At 40.9% G+C, this 27101-nt stretch overlaps 2 protein-coding genes across 4 annotated transcripts; both read left to right on the top strand.

The window, feature by feature from the left end:
* Window positions 1–396: 396 nt before the first annotated feature.
* Window positions 397–7782, top strand: LOC146503584 (odorant receptor 131-2-like). 3 transcript variants are annotated; one of them, XM_085130829.1, is made up of 3 exons: window positions 397–503; window positions 2375–5786; window positions 5865–7782. In XM_085130829.1, the coding sequence occupies exon 2, from the start codon at window positions 2400–2402 to the stop codon at window positions 3363–3365; it is 966 nt and encodes a 321-aa protein (XP_084986955.1). In that variant the 5' UTR covers window positions 397–503; window positions 2375–2399; the 3' UTR covers window positions 3366–5786; window positions 5865–7782. The 3 variants fall into 3 exon arrangements, with proteins under 3 accessions (XP_084986955.1, XP_084986956.1, XP_084986954.1); XM_085130830.1 differs by having other exon boundaries at window positions 503–5484; window positions 5571–5786; XM_085130828.1 differs by having other exon boundaries at window positions 503–5786.
* On the top strand, window positions 428–14431 carry LOC146503583 (odorant receptor 131-2-like). Its single transcript, XM_085130832.1, has 2 exons — window positions 428–503; window positions 12593–14431. The coding sequence occupies exon 2, from the start codon at window positions 12618–12620 to the stop codon at window positions 13581–13583; it is 966 nt and encodes a 321-aa protein (XP_084986958.1). The 5' UTR covers window positions 428–503; window positions 12593–12617; the 3' UTR covers window positions 13584–14431.
* The last annotated feature ends 12670 nt before the right edge of the window (window positions 14432–27101 follow it).

Genomic DNA, 27101 nt, shown 5'->3' with positions numbered 1-27101 from the left:
GCAGCACACATTTTGGTGCTTTATTTTGGTGCTTCTTTTTTCCTGAGACGTCATACACTTTGGATTCTAGCCAATCATTTATGTTTCAGAGGATAGTAGGCGGGCCCAGGTACATACGTTCTTTTAGAGCAGAGCTACAGATTAAAAATTGCCGAAGGCGAAGCGGTCAAAAGTCTGGCTGTACTTCACAGCAAAAGATGCAAACTCAGCAGCCTGCAACAACTGCTTTAAGGTGATACTGTGCAAAGGCGGTAACTCCTCGAATCTGATGGAACACCTGGCGACGCGTAGCGTTTTTTTAAAAGCTGAGAAATGCACAGTATTTGATAGCTTGCTGCAAGACCTCGCACCGAGCACATTTACTGCAGGTGTGGTACCTGTTATCGGACCCGGAGTTAGCAACATCCCCAAGAACCCAAAGAGGAGAGTCCTGGCCCCTAGCCCTTCCAGTGTAGCAGAAATGATGACGGATGATCATGGCAGCAGCAGCCGTTCTTCTCTGCGTGAGTAGCTTAATGTTGTTCGTGTGTAATTTACGTTGAGTAGGCTAACCACGTTATTACATTAATGCATGTAAGGTGAACTAGCAAACACCGTCATAGTTACATGCGGCTGTCTTCTTGTTTGATGGCAGATACTCCCTTCACCCTGGCCAAAAAGGCTAAAATGACCAACGAAAAAGTGGAAAACAGCTAAACATGAGAGGTTTTTGGACAAAGTTTGTGTTTTTTCCATTGTTTAAGCACTGCTTCCAGCCAAAAGTGGTACCATATATGTCCTATAGCTGCAGAAAAGGCTAACATTGTTATCTTTTTACAAAAAAACAGCTGAACATGAGGTTTTTGGACAAAGTTTGTGTTCTCCATTCTTTAAGCACCGGTTTGAGCACCGTTTAAACACCTGCATGTTTCAAAAGTACCGGTTTGGCACCGGTATCGGATAAAACCTAAACGATACCCAACCCTAGTCTTTTCAGGAGGACATTTAAAGGAAATAGCGTAGGACTGAGGCCTGATGATCTTAATGCTAGTCCCAAAAGCATGTCGCTAAAATGAAATTTTCCAGTAAAAAAATAAAGATGACAGCATACTGTTTGTTACTTAACCATTATTAGACATTCGTTCCTGTGCTTGCAAGCCAGGCTTGACAGCCAGCATAATTTCTTCTGTCTTTATATAGCAGCTACTGAAAAGCTAATGCTGAGACTTCCTAATATCTAAAACCATTGGATTGGACACGGCAGCTACAGCCATCTTTTTTCATACAATCTGTGCTAGAAGGCATGATATATCAGTGCTTCAAAACCCCATTTCGGGTCACTAGGTGAGGTCAAGGTAGCTACATTTATTTTATATTCGGAGTAAGAACTGTGCCTTTTAGTCAAACTAGAAAAATCTATAGAAGTTATGTCTTTTTTGTACTGTAAACAAATGCAACCACACCCTCATTAGTCACATCCAGATTAAGGTCTAACTGTATATAATTTTGTTAGCCAAATTTACTAGGTCAAAATTCATCCTACTAAGACATTGCTACACCAAAAAATACTGCAAAGCCCAGATGATAATGATCTACATTTATTGTGGTTTTACTTAATACATTTTTACTTTTGCTATTGTATTTTACTGCTCAGGAAAGCTCACTGGCTCACATACCCCTCCACTAAATATAATATAGTTTCTATTCAGGGTATTTGTGTTTTGTACTGTTTAAAAAAAGAACATTTACTTTTTTAATGTATGCTAATATTTTAGCACCAGTAATTGTGATTTTTTTTTTTATTATCTTTGTTGTCAATATGAGCAGTGAATCACCTTAAAGTGAATTTAAGGAAAAAATACAAATACAAATTGATAACATTTAGTCTAATTCGACAGTATCAACTGCTGCTTTTGATGCCTTACAATATAGAATCACTTGTTTAACTTCCTTTCATGGATCCTGTGATAAAAGGTGCTTTATCATTTTCCCCTACAGTAATCTGTAGTTAATGAGAACCGTGATGCTTAATGACGATAGCATGAAATTAATTTATCTCTGGGGAATCAGCACTGAGTCAAACATAAGATGACCAGCGCCAAACAGATCAGACAAGAGAAGACCATCTTTGACACTTTGATTGTTGAAAACATGTTGTGTGCTGCGAAGAAGAGAAATCTGAGCTCTTCTGTCAGACAAAGTCATTGTTATTAGGTGAGCGAGGCAATGTCTCATTTTAATGGGTAAATGGTTTGTATTACAGGGTGATTTGACTTTACTGATTACTTTATTAACATGAGGCAGCTAATTTCTGTTGTAAATGTAAATTATATTATGCATTATGTTTTATTTTATCTTGTGTATATGGAAGTTTAAGTTGTGCTTTTTTTAACAGGTGTGCTGCAACTTAAAGCTGCAGAATGCAGAATCTGACTGAACTTCCTCTTAATGCAACTTCCCAGAAAAGCCTGTCTGTTATCATCAAAGTATGTGCAGTTATCCCCTTCTTCTGCACCTTCCTCTACTGCATTGTTGTCATGCTGCATGTGTTTGCATCTCACAGGCAGTTCCTAAACACTCCACGTTACATCCTGTTTGCCCACATGTTGATCAATGACACCCTACAGCTTCTGTCCTCTGTGCTGCTTTTCCTACTTGTAATGGGTCAGGTAAAATTTCCTGTTTTCTATTGTGTTCCTCTACTGTTTATATCCACTGTTACTTATCAGAACACACCTTTAATCCTGGCCGCAATGTCCCTGGAGCGTTATGTTGCCATCTTCTATCCCCTGCAGCGCCCAGCCGCCTGGCGCTCAGGCCGTATCTGGATCATTAATCTTTGTCTGTGGCTTATAAACTGCATGTTCCACATCATCGAGTACTCCATCGGAAAGCAGCGTCCTGCTGTAGATGTCCTCTCTACACCTGTACTCTGCAAAAATATACTTATCAATTCATCTCCAATCCAAGCATTATTCAGAACTGCTGTGAGTGTGATGTTCTTTGCAGTTGTGGCTGTTGTCATCTTCTTCACATATGTGAGAATCCTGCTGGAAACCAGGAAGCTGAGACAGGACAGAGTATCTGTGAATAAAGCCAAGCACACTGTGCTGCTGCACGGCTTTCAGCTGCTTCTGTGCATGTTGGCTTTCACTCTCCCCATCACTGAAAGTCTCACTTTGTTATACACTAACTGGCCAGTGGAAGACATTGCATTTTTCAATTATTTCTGTTTTATCCTAATCCCACGCTTTCTTAGCCCGCTCATCTATGGCTTCAGAGATCACAGTCTGAGGGGCTACATTGGGAAAACATTCCTGTTCTGCTCAAACACAGTCAAGCCCCATTTCAGAAGCAAACAGCAGGACAGCTTGTCTGCTTCTTGAAAGAAACAGTTTAGACTCCTGCAGAAAACCTGTTCAGAGTATCTGCATCTCTGTCTGTGGGTTGCCCGAATGAACACTGAGTAATTTTTTATGCTGTGATTATTTTTTCCATTCACACTGGCCATGAACAGATTCCTTCTTATACTGCACGTGGAACAAACTAATATCATGAAGTGACAGTAAGTGGAAAAAGTTACACTGAAGCGAAAACAAACTCTTTGTATTACTGTTCCTCCTCTAAAGCTCAACATATATACATATATATAAAAATGCTAAATTAAGATATCCACTTTATTTGTCTGATTAATATGTTTCTAAAGCTTCATATTACCTTCACATATTTTTGCACAGAACAGGGAAGCTGGCTCATGAAAGGGGCTCTGTAATTATCAGGTAAATATTTACAGTAAATTTAAAAAAAAAATTCAGTGGTAATTTGAGCACATAAATATTGATTTGCCTTCTTTTCCTTAAAAAGGCCAATAAAGGGTGTCTAAAATCTTAATAAGAAACTCCTCATGTTGGTCATGTGTTTGTGTCAGATTGCATGTTTGACTAAAAGTGTGATATTTGCACTAATAAATGTTTGACAACTCCATTACATCCCTAACCTACAATAGTTGTTTGAGTTTAAAGCGAATCTCAGAAAATACTTTTTTATTCTTGTTTCAATTTTGTCACTTTGTTAAAAAAAAATAAGTGCACCACTAAAAGATGTGCTTTTATACTTGAAGGAAATTCTATAAAATTGTAATAAAATGTCTTTATCATCTCAGTTTCATTTTTTAACACCTTGGTTAGTATTATCATGAAATCATCTTAAACTGCACTCTGGTTTAAAATGTTGTCTTGATTAGCACTGAGGAAAATGTTCACAACCTAAATTAGTAAAAATGACCTTTTGAGCCAAGGATTTATTGATAATTTTGACATTAGTAATTTAATATCTAAATAAGATTTAAAAAATGAACTGGCTAAATCTCTCGGACTGTCTGTGAAAACAATCATGACCCCAAATGTTTTAGAGATCTAATGCTGTTAAACATAAACCAGCAGAGACTAAAAATCTGTGCCAGAACCATCAGACAAGATTACTCAATTGTGGGAGTGAATTTAACGTAACTTTAATGACGTTTGAAGGGACACATCCTCTCATTCTTTCAGTGAGGATTTATGATTAACAGGGACTGAGTTGCATTCAAGGTAACTCTAAATGCTTTTTCGCTCTCTGTGAGTTAGTTGGACTTTATAGCAAATATTTAAAATTGTATGGTGTCAGTATTAAAAAGAAATACTTGCAGAAGTATCTGGATGCAGAACTTTTGAATGCATATGTTGCACATATTAAGATGAATCGAAACCAGTGTAGCTTTGTGAGTTTGCCTTTACTGCAAATGTATAGACATAGTGCGTCGTTAGACATTTGTACAATCTCACACAGCTCTTTCAGGCTCACTGCCTTTGTCCTGCAGATGTTGCTGTGATTCCAAACACGGTTTTTAAACTGTTTTTAAGAGCAGATGATTTCTCTTTTATTTTCAGATTTTAAAATACTGACTTCACAGTAAAACGTAACAAAATATTGCAAATATATATATATATATCGCAAAAATATATCGCATTATTTGCTCAGACTGAACTCATTTAATCATTTAAACAGCATTCTTGACAACCCCATAAATCTGATGATATTGATGAGCACATGAGCGCAAATTAATTGTTCTGAATGAATCCAGGCTGTATGTATGATATGATGAACAGAGGGCGAAGGCTGATCTCAGATCAGCTGAGAGCCTGCTCCAAATGCCGAAGCGGTACTGTTCAGCAAAACTAAGAGACGCAATTAAAGTCGATGGAGAGGCTTGTATAAACCTTATATGTATGATATCATTCTGTATGATATCATTAAAAAATGCATCTTTTGGTCATGAGAAATCAAACATTGGCTTGATTGTGTCGTGGTCTGAGTGAGTGCTGGGGTATTTCCACTGAGCCACAGTTCCACCCCTGGGCGGAGTCGCTACTTTCCTGCATGTCTCCACACCTGCTGGCAATTGAGCTGCCAGTACTTAAGAGCAGCGCTCACCACTCCTCTTCGCCAAGTCTTCAGCTAACCACAGTTAGTGCTGGTCACCATAGTGGGTCACTGAAAGAGATTTTGTTCGCAAGAGGATTACATTCAACCTGTGCTTTTTCTTCCATCAGCTATCCTGTTGTCTGCCACCTCCATCTCCTGGCAATACACGCTTTCATCCTGAAGCTGGTTTGTGCTTGGCAGCTCTTTGCGTCACAGCACCTCTCGGATTCACTCACCTGCATGCCCTCCTGTCACAGTACTCAATCGGACCACCATCTCCTGGAGACCAAAAACTGCTCACTTGGACCACTCACCCCTTCCTTGCCATTCCTCCACCTGCCAAAGTAAGAATGTTTCTTTATGGTTCATACTCACCAGGATTTACAGACTCAGTCACTAAAACTTGTCTCCTCTCATTCTAGTGTTCAGAGCCTCCAGGTCATGTTTCCTGCCCCGTGCCCCTGTACATATCCCCTCGTCACAATTCTCTGGTGCTTTCGTAAACCTAGTATTTCTCATAGTTTAGCATCACTCCTGTTTACCACCGTAATTGAAGTCCCATGTTATCCCTCATAGCTCACAGTATTTGTCAGGCCCTAGGAAATAAAGTTCTATTTATTACACTCGTCCGTGCCTCTGTGTATGATCTGCATTTGAGTCTGGTTGTTGGGTTTGGCCGTGGCCGTGACAGATTGTGGTGGATTTTTGCAGTGTTTGAGCTGGAATAAGCTCAATATTTATGGTATTTATATGAGATACGAGTTTCCTTAAATCAGTCTAATATTCTAACTGATACTTTGCCCATGGAGGACTTTGGCAGATGTTAATTTAGTACTTTATACACAATTCTTATCTTTTTCATTTTGTTCCTTCTAGTGAAAATAAGGTTTTGGGCATAAAAATGCCATTTTTATTATTAAGATTTTATTTTCAGTCTGAAGACCCTGTTTAACAATACTGTATCTTCGCACAGTTGTTATGCCGAAGTATTCGACCTGCACACAGAACTTTACAAAGGTCCAGCGGTCGCAATGGCCAACCCTCTGGTGGCTTGTACTTTGATCAAAACTCTTCATTCAGAGTGGCTGAATGTTGTCTACAGCAATGAAGCCCTCAAGAACCTACAAGGCTGCCCCTCTGCCTTCTTCAAAGACACATCTGTCCCCTCATCTCCGCTGTTGCCACCCAACCCCTCCCCATTCACCTTTTGCCCCTCTGCTGTCCAGTTACAAGGAGGAAGAGGCTAATCTTGAAACCGGAAGACCTTAAGACTTTTCCCAAAAGTCTTCCCAAAACGTTGATTCTGTTCATCTGGTCGTGACATTTTCAGTGGGAGAAACATTTCGTCACTAATCCAAGGGACTGCTTCAGTCTCAGCTGACTGTAGGTTTCCCCAACTTTATAAACAGAACATTTGGATAATGACTGAAACCGGCACCACTGATTAATAATGGGCTGCAAGGTCAGTTTATTGATCATTAAAATGCAAATTGATCAGTCACCACTGATCAATGGCCATGAGCACCATTCACAGAGAGTGACTGGTATTCAATGGCTGCAATCACAGTACTGTAAGATGGTTAAAGATGTACCCTTAGGCCCCTCCTCAATTCAGAGATGGTCTTTCCCTTTTCATGTGTCCATCCTCATCGTTGGAAGACTGTACACTGTCCTGTAGGTGTAAATGGACTGCGGAGTCCTGGCCTGACAAGTTAGCTCTTCTGTGTTGTGCCATCTTCTGAGCCAGAGGTGGTTCGGTTTCCCTGATGTATAAATCACTGCAATCCTCCTGGCACTTACTGCAACAGCATACGCTATATTACCATATTAGAGGCCAGATCCTTGGACCAGTTTTTTGCTACAGTGTGTTTTGGGGTTGGAAAGCAGAGGGAACAGATTAATATAATTGGCAATTCACATCAACTATTGAATTTGCATATCAGAAGATGAAGAACCTGACCGTACAGCCCATTGTCAGTGGTGCTCATTTCAGGCATTGTGTATATACACTGTTTATAAAGTTGGAGAAACCTGCAGTCAGCTGAGACTGAAGAAGTCACTTGGCTGAGCAACAGAATTTAGAGGGGGTTTCCTTACCTGGATGACTGAACATGCATCAAGACAACATAAACGTTGTAACTATAACACTGACAGTATGAGCAGTAGCGGTTTTAGATACGGGCGACACGGGCGGTTGCCCGGGGCGGCATCGTGGTGGGGGGCGGCATCACGGGCATCGGTAAAAAAAAAAATAGCTTGTACTCATGCTGCCCCGACATCATGCGAGCCCATATTGGGAATGGCATAGGCACCGATCGATTTTCTATAGCCCATGGGAGTAAGGGCGCCCTCCATTTGCGAGGTGCGCCTGCTGCTTGCGGCACAGGGAGGAGAGGGCGGGGCGACGGGGGATTGGCTGGAGCAGCAAAAATTACCAACTCTCAAAATAAAACAAAAATAAAAACAAACACGAAAACACCAGACATCATGATACAGACTTATAATTTGCACCGATGTTTTTTCAAAATTCTATACACGAAAAGTGAGCGTAAGAGCCCTCGGTGCGCCTGCTTGCTGCTGAAGTCAAAGTAAACTTTATTGTCATCTCCGCTACATACAGTCCAGTATACAGAGAGACGAGACGACGAGGCTCCAGTTACAGCAATGCAAGAAAACAAAAATAAATATTTAAGAGTTAAAAAAAATAAATATACACTTTAGGACTCGGGGTAAAGGGATCAATAACAATTTAAAATGTATATTTTATATTTTGTTTATTTAAAGTCTCACACACAACCCGTTTTTAAAGTTTAAAAAAAGAGAAAAGAAGAGGAGTGTAGCGACTTCCACAGTCACTAGAGGCCTGGGATGGAGCCTGCCTATTTGCCTGACGCGCTGTCAACTTTACGCAGTAATGCCAGAGGTGGAATTGCTTGTTTGTTTATTAAAGTGCTTGAAAAGTTTACAGAGCAATGTGATCGGCTCGCGATTCAAACTCTTAAAACATCACTCTGTCAAAATCAAACCAATTCAATTCAATTCAATTTTATTTATATAGCGCCAAATCACAACAAATGTCGCCTCAAGGCGCTTCATAGATACAGAGAAAAGCCCAACAATCATATGACCCCCTATGAGCAAGCACTTTGGCGACAGTGGGAAGGAAAAACTCCCTTTTAACAGGAAGAAACCTCCGGCAGAACCAGGCTCAGGGAGGGGCGGCCATCTGCTGCGACCGGTTGGGGTGAGAGAAGGAAGACAGGATAAAGACATGCTGTGGAAGAGAGACAGAGATTAATAACAGATACGATTCAATACAGAGAGGTCTGTTAATACATAGTGAGTGAGAAAGGTGACTGGAAAGGAAAAACTCAATGCATCATGGGAATCCCCCGGCAGCCTACATCTATTGCAGCATAACTAAGGGAGGATTCAGGGTCACCTGGTCCAGCCCTAACTATATGCTTTAGCAAAAAGGAAGGTTTTAAGCCTAATCTTAAAAGTAGAGATAGTGTCTGTCTCCTGAATCCAAACTGGAAGCTGGTTCCACAGAAGAGGGGCCTGAAAACTGAAGGCTCTCCCTCCCATTCTACTTTTAAATACTCTAGGAACAACAAGTAGGCCTGCAGAGCGAGAGCGAAGTGCTCTAATAGGGTGATATGGTACTACAAGGTCATTAAGATAAGATGGGGCCTGATTATTTAAGACCTTGTATGTGAGGAGCAGGATTTTGAATTCAATTCTGGATTTAACAGGAAGCCAATGAAGGGAAGCCAAAACAGGAGAAATATGCTCTCTCTTTCTAGTCCCTGTCAGTACTCTTGCTGCAGCATTTTGGATTAACTGAAGGCTTTTCAGTGAGTTTTTTGGACATCCTGATAATAATGAATTGCAGTAGTCTAGCCTGGAAGTAATAAATGCATGAACTAGTTTTTCAGCGTCACTCTGAGACAGGATATTTCTAATTTTAGAGATGTTGCGCAAATGGAAGAACGCAGTCTTACATATTTGTTTAATATGTGCGTTGAAGGACATATCCTGGTCAAAAATGACTCCAAGGTTCCTCACAGTGTTACTGGAGGCCAAGGTAATGCCATCCAGAGTAAGAATCTGGTTAGATACCATATTTCTAAGCTTTTCAGCGCCGAGTACAATGACCTCAGTTTTATCTGAGTTAAGAAGCAGAAAGTTAGTGGCCATCCAAGTCTTTATGTCTTTAAGACATTCCTGCAGTTTAACTAATTGGTGTGTGTTATCTGGCTTCATGGACAGATAGAGCTGGGTGTCATCTGCATAGCAGTGAAAATGTATGCTATGTCTTCTAATGATGCTGCCTAGGGGAAGCATGTATAATGTAAACAGAATTGGTCCTAGCACCGAACCCTGTGGAACTCCATAATTAACCTCAGTGTGTGAAGAGGACTCTCCATTTACATGCACAAATTGGAGTCTATTAGATAGATATGATACAAACCACTGCAGTGCAATACCTGTAATACCTACAGCATGTTCTAATCGCTCTAATAGAATATTATGGTCAACAGTATCGAATGCTGCACTAAGGTCAAGAAGGACAAGCACAGAGATGAGTCCACTGTCAGAGGCCATAAGAAGATCATTTGTAACCTTCAATAAAGCTGTTTCTGTGCTGTGATGAACTCTGAAACCTGACTGAAACTCTTCAAATAAACCATTCCTCTGCAGATGATCTGTTAGCTGTTTGACAACTACTCTTTCAAGGATTTTTGATATGAAAGGAAGGTTGGAGATTGGCCTATAATTAGCTAAGACTGCTGGGTCTAGAGATGGCTTTTTGAGTAAAGGTTTAACTGCAGCCACCTTGAAGGCCTGTGGTACATAGCCGATTATTAGAGATAGGTTGATCATATATAAGATCGAAGAATTAATCAATGGCAGGACTTCTTTGAGCAGTTGAGCAGTCAACCAGTGAATGACAGACTGACAACGCCCTCTTAATATCGCCGCTAGCACCCACGTGACTCCCGTTACACATCACCATAGCAACCAAACAAATAAAAACCCAGTGATCCTTAAAATTCAATACATTTAATTATGGCTCCTACAAGGAGGAACGAGCAAAAGACACAGGTAAGCAGATGTGTCATTGGATAATGGCAGGTCATGTATCCTAAAACATTAAGAATCAGAATACTTTCTTAATCCCTAAGGAAATTATGTGGGTTACAGTTCCTCCAAGAAGAAATGGTAAAAATAGTAACAGTAGCAGACTAAACTCCAAACAATATATACAATAATATAATATTAATTAGTCAGTGTCAATTGTTGATTTGTCCTGTTCTCAATTTATGACGAAGTATGATGTCTGTTTAGTAGCCGTTTGCATACTATGCATACTCTCTCCCTCTTCATATGTATGTGTGTGTGTGGGGGGGGGGGGGGGGGGCAGAGGGGGTGTTCGCCCAGGGCGCCTAACAGGCTAGGACCGCCACTGAGTATGAGGGAATTGCTTTACTGGTCCAGGCCACTTAAGGTAAAATTGCACTGCATGTGGCACAAAATGAGTCCTGCTTTGTTACATTGTTAGTATTAACATTAACCAGGTGTACTAAACCTAAAAGCTGGATTAAACTAAAAGAAAAACTATGAACAGACAAATTAAAAATACTTTGATGCAACTGTGTAGAAAATAATAAAATGATGCAGAAGTCTGCTTTAAATTAACCTTTCAATAACCCTACACTGACAGGCTCACTATGAAAGAGGCCTCACCACCGTCCCCACATCAAACTGTCTCTACACTGACTTCCACAGTCATTCTTAAAATTTAGTTGTATATAATGTGATCAAATGCCATCGCCCAGATGTTCACAAGACACAGCTGGCCCAATTAACCGCGATCATTTGCAAGGTGTCCATTCAGCAAAGTCAGTGTAATGTGAGGGCCAAGAGAGAGAGTTGGACCCCAAAAGCAGACACAATAGACCAAGATTTTCAAACACTGAAATCTTTATTCAACACAAAGAGGTCTGGGATAAGAGCAGGGCATTGAAAGGTAATCATGTAGGTGCAGCAGCAACTGTAACAGAAGGAGAAGAGGGTTATAAGCAGGTACTGAGAAAGATGGAGGATATTGCAGGGAGAAGTGTTGAGTCAGAGCTTACTTGAAGAATAAAGTACGAAGGATCCAGGAGGGGCTTTTGCTGGGTGAGTGTCAGTGGAGATGAGTGTCGGCGGGCAGGACAGCAGACATGTGAGTTCTTTGATCCTTTTCAGATTTCCAATGAGCAATGGGTTGGCAGCAGGTGAGTATCCACGGGTAGCAGATCTGCTCCAGAAAATCCGAGGAAGGAACTGGTTAGTGTGGGTAGTGATCCAGAAATGCCAAAGACTGAAGACAGAGAACAATAGGTTAACACAGGATGTTACAAAGTTTAAACGAAGCATTGAGGCCGATTTACTGCTAAAGAATAGCTGACAAACTGGCGAAGACTGGAGGCGTGAGCTGGTCCTAAATACAGGTGAGCTAATTACTTACGATGCACTGCAGGTGAGGAGAAGAGGACGCATGAAAATGGGGGTGGAGATGGAGCTTGGTGCTCTGAAAAGGAAAAAACAATTTGTAGAAATTTGTAGAAATACAAATTGAGAAGATTTTGTCTAACTTGACCATTGCAACTGCTGCTTTTGATGCCTTGCAATATAGAATCACTTGTTTGTTTAACTTCCTTTCATGGATCCTGTGATAAAAGGTGCTTTATCCTTTTCCCCTACAGTAATCTGTAGTTAATGAGAACGGTGATGCTTAATGACGATAGCATGAAATTAATTTATCTCTGGGGAATCAGCACCGAGTCAAACATAAGATAACCGATGCCAAACAGATCAGACAAGAGAAGACCATCTTTGACACTTTGATTGTTGAAAACATGTTGTGTGCTGAGAAGAAGAGAAATCTGAGCTCTTCTGTCAGACAAAGTCATTGTTATTAGGTGAGCGAGGCAATGTCTCATTTTAATGGGTAAATGGTTTGTATTACAGGGTGATTTGACTTTACTGATTACTTTATTAACATGAGGCAGCTAATTTCTGTTGTAAATGTAAATGATATTATGCATTGTTTTATTTTATCTTGTGTATATGGAAGGTTAAGTTGTGCTTTTTTTAACAGGTGTGCTGCAACTTAAAGCTGCAGAATGCAGAATCTGACTGAACTTCCTTTTAATGCAACTTCCCAAAAAAGCCTGTCTGTTATCATCAAAGTATGTGCAGTTATCCCCTTCTTCTGCACCTTCCTCTTCTGCATTGTTGTCATGCTGCATGTGTTTGCATCTCACAGGCAGTTCCTAAACACTCCACGTTACGTCCTGTTTGCCCACATGTTGATCAATGACACTCTGCAGCTTCTGTCCTCTGTGCTGCTTTTCCTACTTGTAATGGGTCACGTACAATTTCCTGTTTTTTACTGTTTTCCTCTGCTGTTCATATCCACTGTTACTTATCAGAACACACCTTTAATCCTGGCGGCAATGTCCCTGGAGCGTTATGTTGCCATCTTCTATCCCCTGCAGCGCCCGGCCGCCTGGCGCTCAGGCCGTATCTGGATCATTAATCTTTGTCTGTGGCTTATAAACTGCATGTTCCTCATCATCGGGTACTCCATCGGAAAGCAGCGTCCTGCTGTAGATGTCCTCTCTACACCTCTACTTTGCAAAAATTTACATATCAACTCATCTCCAATCCAAGCATTATTCAGAACTGCTGTGAGTGTGATGTTCTTTGCAGTTGTGGCTGTTGTCATCTTCTTCACATATGTGAGAATCCTGCTGGAAACCAGGAAGCTGAGACAGGACAGAGTATCTGTGAATAAAGCCAAGCACACTGTGCTGCTGCACGGCTTTCAGCTGCTTCTGTGCATGTTGGCTTTCACTCTCCCCATCACTGAAACTCTCATTTTGCTGTATACTAAATGGCCAGTAGAAGACGTTACCTATTTCTGCTTTTTCTGTTTTATCCTAATCCCACGCTTTCTTAGCCCGCTCATCTACGGCTTCAGAGATCACAGTCTGAGGGGCTACATTGGGAAAACATTCCTCTGCTGCTTAAACACAGTCAAGCCCCATTTCAGAAGCAAACAGCAGGACAGCTTCTCTGCTTCTTGAAAAAACAACAACAACAAAAAAAACGGTTTAGACTCCTGCAGAAAACCTGTTCAGAGTATCTGCATCTCTGTCTGTCAGTTCCCCGAATGAACACAGAGCAATTTTTTACGCTGTAATTATTTTTTCCATTCACACTGGCCATGAACAGATTCCTTCTTATACTGCACGTGGAACAAACTAATAACCTAAAATCAGTATTCATGAAATGACAGTAAGTGGAAAAAGTTACACTGGAGAGAAAACAAACTCTTCGTATTACTGTTCCTCCTCTAAAGCTCAATCTGGAAACACAAACAGGCAATATATTTAAAAATATATCCAACAGATCCAGTTTATTTGTCTGACTAATATGTTTTTAAAGCCTCACATTATCGTCACATATTTTTGCACAGATCAAAGAATCTGGCTCATGAAAGGGGCTCTGTAATTATCAATAAATATTTACAGTAAATAAAACAAATTTCAGTGGTAATTTAAATATTGATTTGACTTCTTTTCCTTAAAAAGGCCAATAAAAGGTGTCTAAAATCTTAATGGGAAACTCCTCACGTTGGTCATGTGTTTGTGTCAGATTGCATGTTTGACTAAAAGTGTGATATTTGCACTGATCAATGTTTGACAGCTCCATTAGATCTCTAACCTACAATAGTTGTTGGAGTTTAGAATGAATCTCAGAAAATACTTGTTTTGTTAAAAAATAACTGCACTATTAAAATATGTCACTTTATACTAAAAGGAAATTCTACAAAATTGTTATAAAATGCCATTATCATCTCAGTTTTATTCTTCAACACTTTGGTTAGTATTATCATTAAATCATCTTAAACTGCACTCTGTTTTAAAATGCTGCACTTTGTGAACATTTTCTGCGATTTTAATCTGAAATTTGCAAACCATAATGCTTTGACCTTTTAATCTAAGGATTTATTGATAAGATTGATTTATTTAGTAATCACATATTTAAAATCTTATGTGTTCAGTATTATAAAGAAATCCTTGCCAACAGTATTTGGATGCAGAACATTTGAATGCATATAATAATATTGTATCTTATCAGACTTTGATGTTTACTGCATTTCTTTGAGGATAACTATCACGTGATGTTAATAAAACTGAACAGAGAATAGAGCTGTTGAAAGTCTACAGCAGTAGATAAAATATTTTCTTCTTGGTTACCCAACAAATTTGTTTTAGATTAGTCTTAAAAACGTAATTCCACAAATTTTTAATCTGAGAAAAAAAACACCTTTTTTCAGATGAATCTCTTCGTCATTAATATCACAGTTACAGCCTTCCTTACTTTACAATAAGTCATTGTCTCCTGCTTGTTACTTTTGCTGCACATGGCATCGCAATTCAATGCAGTCTGAAAATATCTTCATATCAATAATAAAAGAAAAATTTTATACAAGACTAAAATAGTCCTTACAATGAATTAAATACATTTGAGTTTGTTCTGATTTGGTTTAACTCATTTTTAACTGCAGGCTAAATATTTAAATAGATCGTTTACAGCAATGTCAAATGTAAAAAAATAATAATAATTTAGCATGTTTGATACATATTTTCGGCACATAATCTCACTTTAAAAGAATCCCCCCCCCAAAAAAACAAACAAACAAATAAACAAAAAACAAATGGGAAATAATTTTATTATAGAGGACAACAGAGATAAAATAAATAAATATGCATACTTGTAAACACAGAATCAGTTCTAAAATCTATTGTGAGATTTGCTTGGAAATTTTGAAACCCATTGTGTTTTCCCTCTTTGATGATCTTTTTAGGCAGGTGACCTGTTGTTTTTTTTTTTTTAACTTTTTTAGAGAAATTATAACAATAAATATTGTATCACTATTTGTTGTGTTAATAAAATTTCTGAAATGACTTTGCATCCCATACTGTACACTGCTGGTAGATTCATTTCTGGAAAGGTACACACTGCTCAGAATAAAAACAGTCATGTATGCTTTGATGTCTTTCTGATTTACTTGCTTTCAGTTGTCTTTATAAGTCTGTTTCCCCTCCATTTTTACAATGGACACTATTGGACTCAGTCAAGAATAGGCCAAAGCAGTAATTGATGTCATCAGTCCAGGATACGTCATAGTTTTTTGGTTCTGTGATCATCCTGATGACATTTTTAGCTGAAAGCCAAACTTGATTCTCAGGTGGGGATTTTCCCTTCTTTGAGTGACAGCAGCCTCAACATAGCCATTCTCCTCATCACTGAGTTCCTTCTCATCAGTCATTTTTTAGCCTAGATTGCACAAATTATATTCCATGCCATCTTCCGCTTTTGACACTTCCTTATCTAATCCATCCTCACTGTTAGTTTCCTGGCCTCTTCCTCCTACCACTGTACTGATCAAAAATCTCCACCAGGAAGGCGCTGTCCGTCTTTTAGGGAACCTTGCTGTGGCACTTTGCTGCTGCAGCTTGGTTGTTGTGCAGAGCTTTGTCCTGCAGATGTCGCTGTGATTCCAAACTCAGTTTTTGAAGAGCAGATGATTTCTCTTTGATTTTCACATTTTAGAAAATTGACTTCAAAGTAAAACTAAACAAAATATTACAAATATATTACATCGCATTATTTGCAAAAACTGAACTCATTTCATCAACATCCGCGAAACCCCATAAATCAGATGATATTGGTGAGCACATGAGCGCAAACTAATTGTTCTGGATGAATCCAGGCTGTATGTATGATATGATGAACAGAGGGCGAAGGCTGATCTCAGATCAGCTGAGAGCCTGCTCCAAATGCCGAAGCGGTACTGTTCAGCAAAACTGAGAGACGCAATTAAAGTCAATGGAGAGGCTTGTATAAACCTTATATGTATGATATCATTCTGTATGATATCATTAAAAAAATGCATCTTTTGGTCATGAGAAATCAAACATTGGCTTGATTGTGTCGTGGTCTGAGTGAGTGCTGGGGTATTTCCACTGAGCCACAGTTCCACCCCTGGGCGGAGTCGCTGCTTTCCTGCATGTTTCCACACCTGCTGGCAATTGAGCTGCCAGTACTTAAGACCAGCGCTCACCACTCCTCTTCGCTAAGACTTCAGCTAACCGCAGTTAGTGCTGGTCACCATAGTGGGTCACTGAAAGAGATTTTGTTTGCAAGAGGATTATATTCAACCTGTGCTTTTTCTTCCATCAGCTATCCTGTTGTCTGCCACCTCCATCTCCTGGCAATACACGCTTTCATCCCGAAGCTGGTTTGTGCTTGGCAGCTCTTTGCGTCACGGCAGCTCTTTGCATCACAGCACCTCTCGGATTCACTCACCTGCCTGCCCTCCTGTCACAGTACTCAATCGGACCACCATCTCCTGGAGACCAAAAACTGCTCACTTGGACCACTCACCCCTTCCTTGCCATTCCTCCACCTGCCAAAGTAAGAATGTTTCTTTATGGTTCATACTCACCAGGATTTACAGACTCAGTCACTAAAACTTGTCTCCTCTCATTCTAGTGTTCAGAGCCTCCAGGTCATGTTTCCTTCCCCGTGCCCCTGTACATATCCCCTCGTCACAATTCTCTGGTGCTTTCGTAAACCTAGTATTTCTCATAGTTTAGCGTCACTCCTGTTTACCACCGTAATTGAAGTCCCATGTTATTCCTCATAGCTCACAGTATTTGTCAGGCCCTAGGAAATAAAGTTCTGTTTATTACACTTGTCCGTGCCTCTGTGTATGATCTGCATTTGAGTCTGGTTGTTGGGTTCGGCCGTGGCCGTGACAGATTGTGGTGGATTTTTGCAGTGTTTGAGCTGGAATAAGCTCAATATTTATGGTATTTATATGAGATACGAGTTTCCTTAAATCAGTCTAATATTCTAACTGATACTTTGCCCATGGAGGACTTTGGCAGGTGTTAATTTAATACTTTATAAATAAATAAATGCTATTTTTATTATTAAGATTTCAGTCTAAAGACCCTGTTTAACAATACTGTGTCTTCGCACAGTTGTTATGCCAAAGTATTCGACCTGCACACAGAACTCTACAAAGGTCCAGCGGTCGCAATGGCCAACCCTCTGGTGGCTTGTACTTTGATCAAAACTCTTCATTCAGAGTGGCTGAATGTTGTCTACAGCAATGAAGCCCTCAAAAACCTACAAGGCTGCCCCTCTGCCTTCTTCAAAGACACATCTGTCCCCTCATCTCTGCTGTTGCCACCCAACCCCTCCCCATTCACCTTTTGCCCCTCTGCTGTCCAGTTACAAGGAGGAAGAGGCTAATCTTGAAACCGGAAGACCTTAAGACTTTTCCCAAAAGTCTTCCCAAAACGTTGATTCTGTTCATCTGGTCGTGACATTTTCAGTGGGAGAAACATTTCGTCACTAATCCAAGGGACTGCTTCAGTCTCAGCTGACTGTAGGTTTCCCCAACTTTATAAACAGAACATTTGGATAATGACTGAAACCGGCACCACTGATTAATAATGGGCTGCAAGGTCAGTTTATTGATCATTAAAATGCAAATGGATCAGTCACCACTGATCAATGGCCATGAGTACCATTCACAGAGAGTGACTGATATTCAATGGCTGCAATCAAAGTACTGTTGGATGGTGAAAGATGTACCCTTAGGCCCATCCTTGATTCAGAGATGGTCTTTCCCTTTTCATGTGTCCATCCTCATTGTTGGAAGACTGTACACTGTCCTGTAGGTGTAAATGGACTGCGGAGTCCTGGCCTGACGAGCTAGCTCTTCTGTGTTGTGCATCAAGACAATATAAACGTTGTAACTATAACACTGACAGTATTATGAGGGAATTGCTTTACTGGTCCAGGCCACTTAAGGTAAAATTTCACTGCATGTGGCACAAAATGAGTCCTGCTTTATGACATTGTTAGTAAGAAACACTTAAAGGCCCATGTTTTACTCTTAGCTCAGAGTGAATATGATGATATAGTAAACTTGTTTCATATTAACATTAACCTGGTGTACTAAACCTAAAAGCTGGATTAAACTAAAAGAAAAACTATGAACAGACAAATTAAAAATACTTTGATGACTTCTGATGACGTCACCGTAGCAATCGGTCTGCAAGAAACTTTGCTAAATCCTTAAAATTAAGGAAAAACGCTCCAAAACTTGAAAACGAAATACGCTATAGACCCACGATGCCTGGACCTGGTAAAATTACCAAAGAGAAGACTAAGTCAACCACGCAAACCAAGATATCGGTGTTTGGCGGTGAAGCTTGCGCGTCTGAGGCCGGCGCAGCTAACAAGCCAGCCGCCACGAGTGAACACAGCCCCGCGGATAGTGGCAACATGGAGAAGAGGTTGCAGCGTGCCATACGAGAGGAGTTTGCAGGTATTGAAACAAGCTTGCAAACTGCACTTTGGGACAAGCTGGAGGGCGCAGTGGCCAAGTTTTCCAGCAAGGCAGATGAGGTTGTGGCAGCCATGAACGAAATGCAGAAAAAATTATCTGACTGTGTGGGGAGAGTAGAACAGACGGAGAAACTCATTTCAAATGTAGAAGATGAACATGTGTTGATGGGGACCACCATTTCAAGATTAGAGAAAGAAAATAAAGTACTGATGGATAAAGTAGTGGATTTGGAAACCAGATCCCGACGCAATAACCTCAGGTTGGTCGGAGTTCCAGAGGGAGATGAGGGCACGGACACCTGTGGATTCCTGGAAAACTGGATAACGGACGTATTGGAGTTTGTTCTGCCTACCTCCCAGGCCTCGCTTACCTTGACACACCACGTGGGGTTAAGCCCATAGTGGAAAAGCTGCCTCCAAGCTTACAAGATAAATGGCTCTACACTGGTTCAAAATACAAACAAAAATATAATGTGACGTTCCCTCCATTCTCATACTTTGTAAAGTTTGTCCAAGAGGAGGCAAAAGCGAGAAACGATCCAAGTTTTGTGTCATGCAGCAGCCAACCCCTCAACAAAGGTGAGAGACCACCATTCAAACAAACTAGCTACAAATCACCTCTAACTGTAAACAGAACAGAGGTTGATACAAGTGCTTCTGCTAGTATCAGAGAGGATGATCTAACACGTTATTGTCCAGTCCACAAGAAAACGCATCCTCTAGCCAAATGTAGAGCTTTCCGGATCAAACCACTACAAGAAAGACGGAACATACTCAAAGAACACAAACGATGTTTTCGCTGTTGTTCTCCCATGCACACAATAAAGGACTGCGACCTGAGGGTCAAGTGTGAGGAGTGCCAAAGTGAAAAACATTGCTCTGCCATGCACCCTGACACGGGTCAAAAACCCCAGCCAGAAAATGCACCTGAACCAGAGCCTCAGCCTCAAGACAACACTCTACCCAAGGTAACGTCACGATGCACTGAGATCTGCGGTGAAGGCTGTCCTCCGCGTTCTTGCTCCAAGGTATGTCTAGTTCGAGTTTTCCCTAAAGGTCAACCAGAACGGTCTGTTAGGATGTACGCCATTCTTGATGATCAGAGCAATTGCTCGCTGGCACGTCCTGAATTCTTTGAGCTATTTGGAATCAAGGATAGCCCTCTGACATACCATATGAGAACGTGTGCTGGTTTAACTCAAATGCTCGGCAGAAAAGCAGTGGGGTTCCAAATTGAGCCTGTAGGTGAAGGCCCACGTCTAGACCTTCCTCCTCTCATTGAATGTGATGAGATAGTATTTAACAGAGATGAAATACCTACACCTGAAGTCGCTCTTGCCCATGCCCACTTGAAACATCTGGCTCCTCTGATACCTAAGCACGACCCAGCTGCCCAGATTGCAGTTCTACTGGGCAGAGACATCATACAAGTCCACAAGGCACGACAACAAGTCAATGGACCCCACAACGCTCCCTTTGCTCAGCGCCTAGACCTAGGCTGGGTAATCATGGGGGAAGTATGCCTCAATGCTCACAGGCCAACGGTCAATGCCTATAAAACCCCCGTGCTCTCCAACAGACGTCCATCTCTCCTCACTCCTTGTCCTAACAGCATGAAGATCAAAGAAAAACCATGCTATGGCGGGGAGCATAAGAGTAGCTTCTTAAAACGCAGTTCAAAACCCAATGCAGCAGAAGAAAAGCTTGGAGAGAAAGTTTTTGAGCGCACAGAGTATGACTACCAGCATGCCCTGTCCTTTGAGGATGAGACCTTCCTTAAGATAATGGAAAAGGAAGTCCACCAAGATGGAAACAATAACTGGATTGCTCCTTTACCATTCAAGTCCCCTCGCTTGCCACTTCCAAATAACAGAGACCAAGCGCTGTCTAGACTTAACTCACTGAGACGCAACTTAACCAAAAACCCTCAAATGAAAGAGCAGTTCTCAGAATTTATGGACAAGCTGTTTAAAAACAACCATGCAGAAATTGCTCCACCCATTGATGATAACACTGAGTGCTGGTACCTTCCTATTTTCGGCGTATATCATCCCCAGAAGCCCGGTCAGATACGGGTGGTCTTTGACTCTAGTGCCGAGAAGTCTGGTGTGTCACTCAATTCAGTGTTATTAACGGGCCCTGATCTCAATAACACCCTCCTTGGTGTCCTGATTCGGTTTAGGAAAGAGCTCATTGCAACCACTGCTGACATTCAGCAGATGTTTTACGGGTTCCTGGTTAGACCAGACCACAGAGACTATTTGAGGTTCCTGTGGCACAAGGACAATGACTTGTCAAAAGAGGTGCAGGAGTACCGCATGCGGGTACATGTTTTTGGTAATAGCCCGTCACCAGCGGTAGCCATCTATTGCCTTTGAAGAGCCATCCAGGAAGGTGAGGCAAAGTTTGGAGCAGACACAAGACACTTCGTCGAGAGACACTTCTACGTCGATGACGGGCTGATTTCGGTTCCCACAGAGTCTGCAGCCATCGATCTGCTCAGGCGCACATGTGCATCCTTAGCTGAGTCTAACCTCAAGCGCCACAAAATCGCCTCAAATAGTGTCTCAGTCATGCAAGCATTCAAGCCAGAGGATTTGGCCTCCGGCATCAAAGACTTGAGTCTCGGCAACGATGCTTTACCGGCCCAGAGAAGTCTAGGAATGTGCTCGGACATTAACACTGATTCATTCACCTTCAAGGTAGCTGTCAATGACAAACCCTATACCCGCCGCGGGGTTCTCTCAGTGATTAATAGCATCTTCGACCCTTTGGGACTAGCATCACCAGTGACAATCAAAGGCAGACTCTTGTTACGCAAAATGTCAAATGGAGTCCAAGATTGGGATGCTTCTCTCCCCCAAGAGGAGATGGACGCATGGGAAACATGGAAAATGTCCCTCCAAGATCTGAGCAGCCTAAGAGTGCCACGCTGCTATGTACCAGCCTCCCTTTCCATGTCCACTTACATTGAACTGTGCGTCTTTAGTGATGCCTCAAGCTGGGCTATTGCAGCAGTAGCATATTTGAAAACAGTCAATGCAGAGGGACAATGTGAAGTCGGATTTGTGCTTGGCAAAGCAAAACTTTCACCCCAACCAGAACCGACAATACCTCATCTTGAGCTTTGTGGAGCAGTTCTAGCGGTGGAGATGGCGGAGCTCATTCTGGATGAACTTGATCATAAACCAAACACTGTCAAATTCTACTGTGACAGCAGGGTGGTTCTTGGGTACATTTGCAACGATTCAAAGCGCTTTTATGTCTACGTACATAATCGAGTTCATCATATACGCCAGTCCACATCCCCTGAACAGTGGCATTATGTTACATCAGAGCAAAACCCAGCCGATCTAGCAACCAGGTCAGTACCTGCATCGCAGCTCATGGACACTATGTGGTTTAAGGGACCAGACTTCCTTTACAAACCACATGAACCAGAGACACATGAATCGTTTGAGCTGATTGAACCTGAAGTGGATGCTGAAATCCGACAAGTTAGTACCTTTGTTACTCAGATTCAGAAGAGCGGATTCACACCAGAACGCTTCCAACGCTTTTCAAGCTGGACCTCACTGGTACGTGCCATTGCCTTCTTAATTCACCAAGCTCGTTCTCACTCATCAAGCAACTCGTCAAATCATTCATGCAGGGGCTGGCATAAATGCAGAGAACCACGCACCCCAGAGGAGATGGATGCGGCCAGTAACCTCATTTTCCAGTCTGTTCAAAGGGACACTTTTCCTGATGAGTATGCTGCTCTACAAGCCGAACAAACCATCCATGCCTCTAGCCCCATTGTAGCCCTCGACCCATTCATGGGTGACGACCTCATCAAAGTTGGAGGTCGCCTCAAACATGCTTCATTGGACCCAACGTTAAAGAATCCGAAAATTCTGCCAAGCAAGCATCATGTGTCAAAGTTGCTTGTCCTGCACTATCATGCTAAGGTTGTGCATCAAGGAAGGCATTTCACAGAGAGTGCAGTTAGACAAGCTGGACTGTGGAATGTAGGCTGCAAAAGACTGGTCTCATCCATTATCCACCGTTGCGTAACATGCAAGAAACTCAGGGGGAAACTAGAGACTCAAAAAATGGCAGATGTCCCGCCTGAAAGACTTGAAACATGCCCTCCATTTTCGTATGTCGGGTTGGACGTGTTTGGCCCATGGTCAGTGGTTACTCGACGCACACGAGGTGGCGCAGCTCAAAGTAAGAGGTGAGCGAGACTTTTTATGTGTAAGACTACAAGAGGTGTACACATCGAAGTCATTGAATCTATGGACACTTGCAGCTGCATAAATGCAATACGCAGATTCTTTGCAATAAGAGGCCCAGCCAAACAAATGCGGTCAGACAGGGGCACCAACTTCATCGCAGCAAGCGTGGAGCTTGGCATGGCACAACCAAACAAGAACCCTCCCGACATTGTCAACCATCTTCATGCCAACGGTTGCACGTGGGAGTTCAACCCCCCACATGCTTCTCACATGGGGGGCGTCTGGGAAAGGATGATTGGGGTAACTCGCCGAATATTGGATTCTATGCTCTTGCAGAACAAACACACCCATCTGACACATGAGGTGCTTTGTACCCTAATGGCTGAGGTATCGTCTATAATCAATGCAAGGCCCTTGGTCCCTATTTCAACTGACCCTTCCTCACCATTCATACTCTGTCCTGCAATGATACTGACCCAAAAGCAGGGCGTTCCTTCTCCACCAGGAGACTTTTGTGGAAAAGACTTGCTCAAGAACCAATGGAAACAAGTGCAAGCACTCGCCAATGGTTTCTGGAGTCGCTGGAGGAACGAATATCTCAACACCCTCCAATCAAGGCGCAAGTGGCATGGAACACGCCGCAATCTTCAGTCAGGCGACATTGTGTTGTTGAAACAAAATCAAGCACCCAGAAACGAATGGACAATGGCTATCATCACAGCCACCTTTCCAAGCAGTGATGGGAAGGTCAGAAAGGTCGAAGTGAGGACATCTTCCCAGGGAGTCTCAAAGACTTACCTGCGTCCCATTTCGGATGTTGTTGTGCTCTTGGAAAAGGAAGTGACTGATAAAAAGTAGTAGTGGCATCAGTAATGCCAGGCGGGGAGTGTTCTGTCCCAAGTAAAAGATTAAAAAAATGGTTCATAATAATTTAGTGATAAAATGTCATATTTCATCTGTGGTAATTTATGTTACAAAAAAGAGAGTAATTTAGTTAAAAATATGTTCTATACAGTCAGCATTAGTTTTTCTGTATCTTATTTTGAAGGAGTAATCTGTGTTCGCAATGCATTGTGGGAAGCAGACGCTGCAGTCAGTTGGGAAAAAGCATTGTACAGAAAACCTGCCTATCTGTGTTTAAACTTCATCTCCTGTGGCCTGAATCTTTTTATACACCATCGAGAGCAATGGCTGTAAGTTTATTACATGTTCTGGTTTGTTTTATATGTTTATAACAGCTGATTTAGAGATCGTTTTTGTGAATGTGTTTGTGCCAGGAATTAGCCTTATCCCAAAAGCGGATTTTGCTTAGAGCATGGTCTATTAACATAGCAATGATGCTAGCGATCTAATTTGCATATCAGAGGATTGCTAAAACTACTGTTTATCATTAGTTAGCAGCTAAAACTAACTTTGATACATGTTTTCTGTCACTAACTATTTCTTTTGTGCATTTATTTCACAATGTCAAAGAGCTAAAGGATATTTTATTTTCTGGTTTATTTTTTAGTTTCACTCAACACTTTCATCGAGCTATTCAAGCCACAGTTGTAAAAGATTGTAAGCTGTCGAGAAGACTGTAATAAAGGAGCAAGACGCTCAGTTTCCTGGCTCATGAAAATGGAGTTTGGCTTGCTGTTGTCCTGCGTTAACATACACAGTGTATCCAACACGTAGCGATAACTTTTATTTTCATTTCATTTTCATTTATGTATCTAGGGGTTTTTTTTTTGTTGTTGTTGTTGTTGTTTTTTTAAGAAAACAAAAAAGCAGTTAATTACTAAGGGGCAGTGGAATATTAGCAAAGCTAAAGGATTCATTAAGGATACAGGGAGCAAGGAAGAGCCAGGCATAAAGCCATAGTCATTTTAAGTTAGCAGATCTTAAAACTGGGATCTGTGTATGGTTAACGTTGGAAGTAGAACATTTGCATGGGTTACCCAGGAACTGGGTGGGTGGGGGTTTTTGTGTTTCTTCTTTTGTACGGTTTGTTCATTTAAAGCTTTGTGTTCTGTTTTGTTCACACTCTCAGACAAGTTTAAGCATTTAGCAATGCATGTGAGGCGTGTTGGTTCGGCAATTGGAAGTTAAATGTACCTCTTGGAATTGTAGAGGCCTAAAAAGTAATAAAAAGATTAAGCAAGTAATGAACAAAATGAAAGATCTGGAAGCAAAAATAATTTTTCTTCAGGAGATTCACTCGCTGGAGGAGGAACATATTAAGGTTGGCAGGAGGTGGCAGGGTTCGTTGTATGCAGCACCATTTAGATCCAATGCTCGGGGAGTAATCACATTAATACATAAATCAGTACCTTTTCAGGTTAAAAATGTAATTAAAGACAAATTTGGTAGATATTTGATCATCCAGGGATTACTTGTACAAGAAACCATTAACTTAATTAATGTATATGGCCCAAATACAGATGATGATACATTTTTTACTAATCTTTTTCTCACAATTTCATCACTCCACGGAAAATGCATCATAGGAGGAGATTGGAATTGTTTCTGGATCTAAGCAAGGATAGATCGACTGGGACTGATCAGGCCCATAACAAGAGCCGAAAGTCAATTCTTAACTTCATGAAGGAACTACATTTGATTGACATCTGGAGACAGTTAAAACCTGATGATATACTTTTTTCTTGCCATTCAAAAACATTTAATACATATTCCAGAATAGACTATTTCTTAGTATCAGTGAGCCTCCTATCAAACATAAAGACATGTTCATATGACAGTATATTAATATCGGATCATGCTCCCTGCAATATCATATACACACATAATAACTTAATAATGGAACATAGATGGTGCTTACACCAGAAATGGCTGAATGATGAAGGATTCCTCACTTTTGTAGGAAAAGAAATAGATGAATATTTTACTATAAATAGCTCACAAACATCAGCTAGTATTAGGTGGGAGGCATTTAAGGCATGTTTAAGGGGAGTTATGATAGCATATACTTCATCGAAATCTAAAGAAAAATGCAAAACAAGACAGCAAATGGAAAAGGAAATTAAAAAACTAGAGGAACTAGTGTTCAAAAGTAGAGACCCATTAATAGAGAAAGACTTGCTAATACTAAAAGCACAATATAATAAAGAATCAGCAGATAGAGCAGCTTCGAACATTTTAAGATTAAATCAGTCTTTTTATGAACAAGGAGAGAAACCTGGAAAAATATTGGCATGGCAAATTAAACAATTGGAAGTGCAGAAAAATATAACGTCGATTAAGAATAGCAAAGGGGAAATGATAATGGATCCGATTGAAATAAACAAGGAGTTTAGAAACTATTATGAAAAACTTGATGAATCCCAGGATAGATCAGATCAAAACTCCAGAAATGCGTTTCTGGATAAAATTAAGATTCCTACTATCGCTGACGACGCAAAACAACAATTAGATGCAGAAATCACAGAAGAGGAAATAAGCAGGGCAATTAACAACATGAGATCAGGTAAAAAAGCTGGACCAGATGGATTCCCAATTGATTTTTATAAAAAATTTAAAAGTAAATTAATGAAACCACTATTGGAAATGTATCGGGAATCATTAAGCAAAGGAAGTCTTCCTAAATCAGTAACAGGTTCACTAATCATTTTGTTACCTAAACCAGGAAAACCGAGTAATGAATGTGAAAATTTAAGGCCGATAAGCTTACTTAATTCTGATTTTAAGGTGTTGGGTAAAATATTAGCAAAACGTCTGCAAGATACTCTCCCCTCAGTAATTCATAGAGATCAAAACGGTTTTATATTGGATCGCCAAGGTGTACACAATGTAAGAAGAGTCTTTAACATTATAGACGGACTAAACGATTCTTCAAAGAGGGCCTTACTCTCACTGGATGCTGAAAAAGCATTCGATAGGGTCGAGTGGCCTTATCTTTTTGATGTTCTGACTAGATTTGGTTATGGAGCTGTGTTTCGAAGATGGATA

The sequence above is a fragment of the Neolamprologus multifasciatus genome, chromosome 14 (assembly GCF_963576455.1).
Source record: "Neolamprologus multifasciatus chromosome 14, fNeoMul1.2, whole genome shotgun sequence".
NCBI lineage: Eukaryota > Metazoa > Chordata > Actinopteri > Cichliformes > Cichlidae > Neolamprologus > Neolamprologus multifasciatus.
This window is presented reverse-complemented; position numbering and strand designations above follow the sequence as displayed.